This window comes from Lathyrus oleraceus, chromosome 2, assembly GCF_024323335.1.
Source record: "Lathyrus oleraceus cultivar Zhongwan6 chromosome 2, CAAS_Psat_ZW6_1.0, whole genome shotgun sequence".
Taxonomy (NCBI): Eukaryota; Viridiplantae; Streptophyta; class Magnoliopsida; order Fabales; family Fabaceae; genus Lathyrus; species Lathyrus oleraceus.
Window position 1 is genome coordinate 413,960,034 of NC_066580.1, and position 11,103 is coordinate 413,971,136.

Sequence of the window (11,103 nt, forward strand, 5' to 3'; positions counted from 1 at the left end):
GCGGCTCCATAAGGTGCATACAGGGGTTTGGTTGAACTATGATTTATTTATGATAAAATTTGTTTGTGTCTTAACTCAACTTTAGAATTGTTCTTCCTCTACGTCCCACACATGCCTGAACTATTGATTGACAAATTTAAAAAAAGTCATTTATTAACGCTCATTTTGTATTGGGTTTTCTTCTCCTTTTCTTTTTCTAATTAGTGTTTCGAAAGACTTTTTTTTATGACTTTTGTAACATTTGTCCCGAAAACAATGTTCGTCTTGCATGTATTAATCATATAGCTAGCGTTCCTTCTGAGCCAGGACCAATCTCTACTTTTGAGTATGATTGAGCCCAACAGTGTTGATACCATATCTGAGAGGTATGTATAGGGCTTCATCCGTTCTCTCAATTCCCGATGCAGAAAATGAGACTAGAGATTATCAAGGCCCTGTCTCGAGTTTTTAGTCTGTTGTTATAAAATGGCTCAAGCAAAAAATATTGCCCGAACACTCACTGCAAAGACGATTAACCAGTCTTAATAAGAAATGATTATATCAAAAAAAGAAAACAAGACCTTAACTTATTAAGATGCTAGGCAATGACCTTCAATCAATCAAAGATATATCAATCCTTGATGGATTCCCCTTTCATGGCATTACCCCGATAAAATTCATTCAAAAAATATAGAATTCTATGTAAGAGCTGCAAAACTAACAACTCTATTACAAAATTGAATTACCAACTTTTACATGATTTTTCAAGTGGATGAGATCAGTCGAGTGACCTCAGTTTGAGATGAGATCGTACGTGTTTATGGATTGAACGAGATTTAAGCTGGAAAATTAGTTGAATTTGCCAACGATATGAAAGGAATAACGTTGAATCTCGAGAATGACTACAACAAAACACTGTCTCATTGTTTCACCAATATCTCTAATTCTGAATAAGACAATTATTTTGAGAAGTTAACTAATATACACGGACAACGTAAAAAGATTTTACACTATCATAATCGTTAGATTTTTGTAAGTTGTTTGTTTTTGTTGGATCGTGTGGTTTTGTCTTGATTAAACTTTTGTTAATAATAGATTTTTTTTTTAATAAAAAACAAAAAAAATATAGTTGTTTTTCATCTATACTATAATTTTCTTTTTCATTTATACAAAAAACGTTAGTATATGAAATCACTCATTGTTTTCTTTTCTCTCTCACAGTTCAAACCAAATTCAAATAAGAAACAGAAAGAAGACCCTAAGCAGCAGCAGAGTGGTGGTGGTGTAAGGAAAATCATCGAAGAACAAAATGAACAACTGCGACGGAATTTTAATCGACGATTGGAACGACGACATACTCAACGAGTTAATCGAAGCTGAATCCGCTATCTCTTCGAAATCCAAAACCCTCACCACAAACCCTTCTTCATTTTCATTCTCTAACCATCATCTTCAACCCCAACAACAACAACTTCAATTACCACAAGTTTCCGAACGCTCTGTTAATTTCTCACCTCCCCGAGAGCTTTCTCACACTCCTTCGTTTTTGGATTCTTCCACTCCTAAACCACCTATCGATGATATGGACATCGAGATTGATCAATTTAAGGTAATTCCTAAATAGGTTTTTTACGAATTTGTGCTTTCACTATACGAGTTTTTTCTAATTTGTTACTCTGTTATTGTTCTTGCTTCTCTGGGCTTTTAGTTTGTATTTTTCTTATGGAAACAGTTTATTGCTTATATGAAAACATCAAAACAATTTGACTTTATTTTATCTTTTGGTATAGAAATTGCTTATGCATAAGCACTTATACTATAAGCGATTAAATAAGCTGTTAGGGTCTTAGTAGGGTTTTGGAAATTGAGGGTAAGCATAGAGGGACTCTATACATACACATGCTATCAAAGCTTAATCAATGTAGAACCCAGTTTTAATTTAAGATATTTTAGAAATGTTTCTGTAGACATTCTAATTTTGAAACCTAGAGGTTTCTATTTGTAGTGGTTTTTCTTGTTAAGCTTGTGTGTGTGTGTGTTGGAAATGACGAGGGAGGAAACATGACTTTTCTATGCTGAAGTGTTCTGATAAATGACAGACAACCCACATGCATGCACATTTAAATTAGGTTGAGTAAGGACAGAGTTGTACTTATTGGTGTATCTTCTCGGCAAGTGTTTGACAAACACGGTTTTTTTATGCATTTGATTTAGTAAAGTTGATTTGGTTTAAGTTGAGTTTGAAGTGATGATACAAAAGCTACTTTTGATCACTTGTAGTCTGTCCAAGATTTAGTTAGAGTCAAAATCAATTTGGACATGGTGTCCAAATTTTTTACTAATATTATGTTTGAGAGGCACTGTCATTTTTCATGCTTTCCACTGTGAATCCAAAGGTCCATATACTGAACTTGGTTTTAATTGGTTGATAGCAAAAACAGAGGGAGCCTGGAAGTCCTTCAAAGCAGATTGCAAATACGGTATGCTTTACATATTCTTTGGTTTCAATTGGTTAATTTCAAGATTCTGAGAGTCGGTGAAATGTTGGCAATGACATGCCTGACATGTTTTTTTGGCATGCTTTCAGGAAAAGGAGTGCCTCAAGTTAAAGAAAGAAAGAGGCACGAAAGAGGTTCATCCCAAATTCACGTCTTCCGAGAATGAAGAAGATAATGGTCGTACTAAATGTTTGAAAAGCATAGACAAGTAAGTCAATTTTTATTTTTTGTTTCTGTTTTACACCTCATTTATTGATATTCTGTGACATTATTTAGTTGACTAGAAAACATATAGTTAAGGTCCCCTATGTCTCGGAGCTTTATATTATAGTCACTTACATGTCTTGATAGATGTGATAGGCATAGCCACTTGAAAATGAAATGCTAAAGTGAAAAGGAGGCCTTTGAGTGTTCGTTTACAAGTTTATGAACTGAACAATAAAATGTGTCAATCTGTAGCTTTTCAGTATAACCATTGGTAACATGTACATTTTTGTCTGTTTAACTATATGTTAGGTATAAATGGTCAGAGGTAAAAGTAACCAGATCTTATTGTAGACAACCTTGTTACTAATTGAATCTTGACAAATGGTCTCTACTAAAGATTAAACTTGAAATAAAGTAGTTAACTTAGTTTAGCCCATGAGCAGAAGGGTCTTTATTCCATTAACTCAGGGTTGGCCACGATGAATAATTAATTAATGTATAATATGACAGGATAGAGATTGTATTTTATATTCATTCTCTTGTTATGTTGCACTACATGTGGCATAAAGTTATTATTAACGAGGGGTCATAGTGGCAGGGATATTGAAATTCGTGCTCCTGACCATCCTGAAGCCTCTTCAAAATTTCATAATGGAAGATCTTCAAACGGTCAAACTGGTAAGGCATGTGAATAATCCCTCTTATTTAAAATAATTTTTTGTTTGCTTCTGTCACGGTGACACACCCTCAACATGTTTTTGTTGTGTGCCAGTTGAGACAACTGCTAAAGCTAAAGGGGTAAAAACAGCAATAGCCAGTCATCAAGAAGCTGAAGATCCTCCAAGTGATGTTCTTTCTTCTTTTCAAGAAGCTAAAAGGGTCGAGACAACTGGTAAACCTAAAGGGGTTGAAACAAAAATAGTTAGTCGTCAAGAAGCTCAAGATCCTCCAAGTGTAGATCTTTTTTCTTATCTTGACCTCTCCCAGAAGTTGCTTACAGTATGGAGGTCTCCAAGTGAAAAATTGCTTGGAAGTGATGTTATATCGAAGTTGTTTGCCAGTTGTCAAAAAGATATTCATATTCTTTTTGGTAACATGAGCACGAGTCCGCCTGAAATAACACGAAAATTACATACAGATGTGAGCTCTTCAAAAGCATCTTTGCATTACGTCAATGGTTGTTTCCATACTCCCGAAACAACAAAGGTGTCACATCTCTACCATGCATTGACAAAGGTATTATTTCTACCATGCCTTGGTGTATATTTACTTTCGCATTCATATCTTAAGTTGCATATTTTTTATCCAGTGGAGATATTCAAGACATAAAACAGTTGCTTGCAGATTTTATATATATATATATATATATATATATATATATATATATATATATATATATATATATATATATATTGGTTACATTTACATATTGCTACTCTTGTTATTGAGCTGGTTCCTATTATTCATTCACGTTAGTTGAGGTTACATATTATTGGTATGTGTTGCAGGTAGCTGATGGAACAGATGTGTTGGAAACTTTGATAGCACCGTTGCTTGATCTATGTAATATGGAAAATGTGAGTACTTTTATTCTAAATTTGTGAATGAATGTTATTTTTTCAAATTTCTTGCAAACTTATACTACTGTTATGTGGGTAACTGGTTTTTTTCATAGACAGTAGCTATGTAGAAAAATGGAGTTAGCTATTTTAGTTGATTCTGCTTTATTGGAAGATAATAGGTAAATGCTTTGGTGATTTATTCCTCAGCCAAAGGCTGGTTTTTATAGTGAGAATACAATTAATTCTTTCCTTGAATTAAGGAGAAAATTATTACATTGGAAAATAAAATGACATAATGGAACTCTCTAGAATTGCCTAGAAAACAATAAAATAGGAAAATAAATATTGATGTTTCCAACATGCTTGTTCTCAACGAGCCACCATTCTTTCCTCTTCAGTTGAGTTTATAAACAGCAATGTGACTCCTTTCATTTTGCTATGTCAAACATGTCTTCGCATTCCTGATGATAACCAATTTACATTAAAGGCTATGAAGATGTAGTATATATGCGTGCATGTGCGCCTAGGCATTTATTTCCTTTTGAAGTGAGATTGAGTTTAAATGTGCTGTCAATAGTGCGCTATTGCGGTGTAGCGGAGCGATTTAGTGAAGCAGGCAGAAGACATGCATTAGAAGAGCCAGTTTACTTTAGTGGCTGTAGCAGCTACTATAGCAGTCAAAGTAGCGGTTGTTGCAGCCACACCTCATAATGAGATCAATTTTTATTTTTAAAATTCAAAATGGTTAGGTCATTTTGATTGGGTGATTTTATGAATCTTACTACTACTATTAGATAACATCATAGCAGTGTTTGAGCTTCGCCTCTCTCTGTCTCAGTCATCATATCATATTTCACTCTGTCTCAGTCATCATATCATATTTCACTCTGTCTCAGTCATGCTCTAATACTTGTGAATTATGATTTCTCCATTTTTTTAATAATTTGAGTTTGGGCATATGAGGTGTTTTTTGTGTCATGTTATTTATGCTCTGGTGAAATTTTTTATTTGAAAATGTCCGTACACATGAAAGTTACTTAGTTGGTCTCGGTCATGAAATAATTTTATCAAGCGTTATTTTCTTCTTATTTTCTATATTGTAATCTCTGGTAACATATTTTTCCCTTCTTTCATAGGTTGCTATTGTCCATAGCTCTCTACGCATACTGTATACTCTTATGAAGTTCCTACTGGAATCGGAAAAGAATTTTGGAAGAAGGTATGCTATATTTAGTAATTTTCTCTATTGTTTTTACTTTTTAACAACCTTATATTTGATTGAGTTTGCTTCCTTTGTGTCCATTCTCGAGGTTATAATTTAAATTGGTACTTTGTTCTGAAGTCATGATGTTTATATTTCAAAAATTTATATATAAAAAATGTAATCATTGGCTCACTTGTTGACTTATCTGGTCGACATCTTGTCTGAGTTTGATAACTAATATAAAAACACAATAAAAATCATACCCTATAGTTAAAGTAAAATTTCATACATGTGCATGTGTGTGCGTGCGATAACACGGGGAACAATAAACTAATAATCATTATGTACTTACTGGATGGACATGTTGTAATCGGTCAAATAACCTACCATCTGCAGTTATTACTGAAATATTCTGGGATAAAGTATGTTAAATATGGAAAAAAACAATTATTTTCCACTCCCCCTTCTGGTCAAAACTATTCTGGGACAAAGTATGTTAAATATGGAAAAAACAATTACTGTTTTCGACTCCTCCTCTGGTCAAAATTATTCTGGGACTTCAATTATTTTTTCGTGTTCTGAACCTTTTTCCTCCTTTGTAAAGACAGTGTGGAATGAGCTTAATTTTACGCGGTGACTTTTTCTTTCTTTCCTTTCTGCTGTTCATTATCTTATGAACTTATGATTTGATCTTTCCAGTGCACTCTGCTCAGGGATAATGTCTTCATTGATGGAATTTGCGTTGGGAAGGACCTTTTGGATTCTGACGGGTTGGACGGTGTGAAGGATCGAAAGCCTTTCAATGAAGAGATGTTAAGCAGAAAAGAATGCTGGAACTATCAAAGTGCCTTAAAACCTCATGTGAATTGGTCTAGTATTTTTGACATTTTGCATCAAATTTCTATGAGAATCACAGAAGAAAATGTGAGAGTGGAGGCAGTGTCCATTATGATTTTACTTTTCCTAAGGAGTACTGCTTACTTTGAGAGGGAGCAGTAAGTCTGTTAGTTTTTTCTATTGAAAAATTGGTTCTGAAGATAGATATTATAGTTATGACATGATAAATTTGCTTGAATACAGGTTTAACCAGAACAAAGTTTTTAAAACTATTTCGGAATTGCTTAAGAAGGATGCTGGGCTACATGTAAAAAAGAAAACTCTGCGACTTCTGTACCTAGTATTAAATTGTAAGTTTTCTCCAATAGCCAATTCATCAATTTTTTCTTTTATTGAATGCTACATAGTCTGAATCTCGTCCCATTTCATTTCAATTGTTTTTGTCCTCACTATATATGGTATATTTACCACATATCTCACTTATGTCTATTCTCATGACTTTGTAGTAATGACTGAATGAAAATAATTTATTGAAAAGCTTTTATACATTACTTTGTTGAATCAAGACTTTGACTACACACAAATAATAAACTGCAGAGCTCAATCATTTGGGCTTTGAATGAGATTATTTTATATGACCCCTTTTGATTGTTTCCTTACATTTTACATTTATGAAAAATATGGATAAGTTTGTATCATCTGCTTTGCATTCTATGCATCTAATCCTAACTTTTTATGGTATTCTGTTTTAATTTGAATTTTATTTTCACTTGTTCAAGGTCCAAAACTGTTGGCCACTTTCTGCTGTGGTTGCAAAGAGGACAGTAGTAGCACTGTGGATGACAACACATCTGTGTCAAATTTCCAAATTTTCAACATCATCCTTCGAGGATTGGCTGATTGTGTTGCTTCCCATGGAGGTGGTTTAGTGGTAAGTTCATTAAGACTTTGTTTGAGATTTGAGCGAGAAAGGGAAGGGAAAGATTTTTGAGCAAAGGGAAGGAGAGGGGAAGGAGTTTAAACTCGAAAGTTTATTTTCTTAAATGATAGGGATGTAGCCAAGTCACTTCAGTCTGTTTAAAAATTTACGTCAATATTAATTTCAGGAGTTGAAAATAAGCAGAGAGGCTATTATCGTGCTAGCCTTCCTTGCATCATCGGGCCAATCTGGTTTTGAAACCTTTATTGCTCACAGGCTTTCTACAAGAGGTGTAAACTATCTTATGTCGATTTTGCAATTACTGGTATCCGAGATGGACTGTGAATCTGGATCCCACAATGAACTGCCAGAAATTTTTAGAGAGAGGTAATATAATAAAACTTGTTTGTCTGAATAAATTCAATTGTCAAAGTTGTACATTACTCTCATCGTTAACCTGCCATCCTTTCCCCAATTACGGATAACAAAAAATACAAATTAGGTTGTGCTTCACAACTGTTTGCTAAAGATTACTTTTCTTTTAGGGAAAGTCCATACATTTTTTGAATGTACAGATGTAATCCATGCCTGTAATTCTTTGTTTCCTGGAGAAATGTTGAAGCCAAGTCATATGAACAATTTGTGATTTAAGCAAGTGTCTTTGATTTCCTTAACTGACTATGAACAAATTGTTTTCAGGACATTTCTTATGCGGGAGATACTGATATTACTTAATAGACTAGTATCCAGTCCATTATATTCTGCCACTGTTTTGCGCGGTTTAACAGACACCAGGGATATGGCTAGTTTGACAGTTGACATTACAACCAGATTGTCACGGAAAGGAAATGAAAGTGAGCAGCAGGAGGACAGCATGGTGAATCAAGTAAGACGAAATGAAATTGTTGACCTTGCTCGCCTATTCAAGAAAAGGGTATTCACGTAATTACGAGATGAGTTGCTCTACCTTGCTCGCCTATTCAAGAAAAGGGTATTCACGTAATTACGAGATGAATTGCTACGAAATCTCTTCAATTTTTTGTACATATATGCATGCATGTATCATTCTACTTTGGTAGGAACTGGTGCATAAATGGTGAGATGCAGATAGGTAACAAAGATATGTCAGTCTTTTTGAGAGCCGAATTCATCTTCATTTCTCAAAAGAAATAGAGTTCTTCATTATTATAGTTTTTAGCCGATAGATCTTTCGTAACGAAGAGCTTCATTTCTTTTGAAAAATAATGAGGATCTCTACCATTTTTGAAGGATTGCTTACACGTCAGATTTGGACTAGTTTTGGAAGTTGCACCTTAGTTGAGGGGAAATTTTGATTGGCATGATGGATACATCTCCATTCAATTTTTGTATAACTGGAAGAATTTTTCATGATTTACTGTATAAGCAAATGATATCTCAGTGTTTCAAAATACCAGGCCCCTCTTTCTCTTAAATGTTCAATTTTTAAACTTTATGATTTTGATATGAACAGTATATACAATAAGCTAATTTAATAGATGAGAAAACTATTGAAAATAATTGGCTTATTCAAGCAAACCTCATTTATATTATTATATTTCAATAAATTATTTGACACATCTTCAAATAAGCTAAAGGATTAACAAGGCAATAAAGCTAAACCCCGGGTTGACTTAGGGTGAAGACTTAGAGTTTTGAGAATGTGTTTTCTTCAAGGTCTCAAATTCGAATTTTACTAGGTGCTAACAATCTTTGTGTTGGGTTAGTTCATATAGAGTTTTGCTTTGGTTTTAAACGGGTCCTGTTAATATATATAGAGTTTTGTTCTGGTTTTAAATGGGTTCCGTTAATGGACGTGTGATAGGTCATCTTGAATTAGTTAGTTGCAAGGCCTATATCAAGATTTTAAAAAAGTCATTAAAGTTAAACTGCGTATATTGATCTACAAATTATGAAAGATGAAACCAAAAGTCATTAAAATTAAACTGCGTATATTGATCTACAAATTATGAAAGATGAAACCACAACTACTTCCCAACAAAGAGAGATAGAGATGTATATTGATCTACAAATTATGAAAGATGAAACCACGTCTACTTCGCAACAAAGAGAGAGAAGCTTGAAATATATTACCTATCCTAAGTTTTTAGGCTGAGTGTCAATTCACATGCCAAATATATGTCTTCTATTATGAAAGATGAAACCACAGCTACTTCGCAACAAAGTGAGAGTTTGAAATATGTTACCTTGTCCTAAGTTTATAGGTTGAGTGCCCATTCACATGCCAAATATATGTCTTCTTTTAAGAATCTGTTTGAGAGTTTGGAAGGAATGACTTTCAAATAAGAAAAGGATTGAGTGAAAATAATTGAAGACTTTTGGTTGATAGAATTTTGGAGGATTTATTTTTATTCACAACACCAAAAGGAGATTGCTCTTTCCGTCCTTATGTATGCTCCCCCACCATCATGAAAAGTCATGATTGTCCATAAAATCCGGAGATGCATCTCCGAACATACATTTTTAAGTCATTTCTCATATCAAATTGAAGAGTCACCCCTATTATGTTAAAATTTAATTCGGAGATGCATCTTCGTATGCATAAAAGGTGATTCCGAATATGTATCTTCGTAAACACCATTTATTCAAAATTTAATGGGTGATCCGAAAATGCATCTCCAGACGCTTTTGTTTAATATCCTCGCGCTAGACCTTCCCTCTTTCTCATTCTTCATTTTCTAAAAGAAATTTCTCATCCTCTCAAGTTTTTGAGCTCTCTATCTCATTCAAGTTTCTCTCCCTAGCAAACTTCTACCATTTAACCTCTTTCTCATCATTTTCAGCATATCACATATTCAAGCTTTTACTTCTCATCATTTTGATTAGGTAAGTGTTTTAAAATTCTCTCTCTTTTTATGTTTTGATTTGTAGTTAGTTGTTTAAGCTACATTAGCTGTTTCAAGTACATTAGATAGTAGTGTAAACAAAATTGATAGCCTGCAAGAACATCAATTGACATATTTTTTGGAGGGTTAGGGCAGTAATGACGTTTCTGCCATGGTTGAGAATCGCATGTTTGTCTAAAGATGCATCTCCGAATTTTTTTCACTGCTATTTTTGAAAATGCATCTCCAGATTTGACTCATTCTAACATTTGGTTGATTTTGTGGAATTTGTGGATTTTGGTATGAGCTAGTTTTCTATGTGTCAGTTTGTAACGGATATGCAATGGCTGAAAACAACCCTGGTAGAATTAGGCTAGGTCGTGTACTTTAATCAACTTGGTATACCTTAAGTATTTCATCGACTTGACGATGATTCATGAGTACAATTGGGGGTTGTCTGTTTGGTCTACCTGTACTCAAGTTGAGCGAGGGTTGTCTATGAAAGACAAAACAGGTGACAATGAACTGCACGTTACTTACGATAATTTACTGTTATTAATACTTTCATAATTCATTTGTTACACTTGTTTTTAATATTGTATCTGGACCATTTTCAGGGACGAATCATCTCCCACTTCCCTCGTATCACCGAGTGACAAGTTGTTCTTATCTACGATGAGGATTGACCACGTGCTGCCGAATTTATCCCGTATATGAGGAATACTGCAGTCAAGCCATTTAGAGTGTATCTTGACCGTTATGTACCAGATGATGTTTTCTTCTGCCCATACGAGGGTCACTGCGAGATGCGTCAGTTTGACGTCATTTTCTTATACTCCAGATGGATGGCATGTGGGTCATCTCTTATGTATCCTTATCTGCCCGAGCGAGTGATGCAACAGTTTGGCTATTTGTAGATTATTCTGAGGTCCCGTCATTTCCTTATACTTCATATGGATGGCATGTGGGTCATCTCTTATGTATCCTTATCTTCCCGAGCGAGTGATACGGAAGTTTGGCTATTTGCAGATTA

At 34.3% G+C, this 11,103-nt stretch overlaps 1 protein-coding gene across 2 annotated transcripts; it reads left to right on the top strand.

Moving 5' to 3' along the window:
- Window positions 1-1,157: 1,157 nt before the first annotated feature.
- LOC127119810 (protein SENSITIVE TO UV 2) lies at window positions 1,158-8,636 on the top strand. Of its 2 annotated transcripts, none has more exons than XM_051050139.1 (12): window positions 1,158-1,588; window positions 2,412-2,459; window positions 2,567-2,685; window positions 3,277-3,362; window positions 3,457-3,920; window positions 4,193-4,261; window positions 5,383-5,465; window positions 6,164-6,445; window positions 6,531-6,637; window positions 7,067-7,218; window positions 7,394-7,593; window positions 7,906-8,636. In XM_051050139.1, the coding sequence occupies exons 1-12, from the start codon at window positions 1,289-1,291 to the stop codon at window positions 8,150-8,152; spliced, it is 2,157 nt and encodes a 718-aa protein (XP_050906096.1). In that variant the 5' UTR covers window positions 1,158-1,288; the 3' UTR covers window positions 8,153-8,636. The 2 variants fall into 2 exon arrangements, with proteins under 2 accessions (XP_050906096.1, XP_050906097.1); XM_051050140.1 differs by having other exon boundaries at window positions 3,283-3,362.
- Window positions 8,637-11,103: the final 2,467 nt, after the last annotated feature.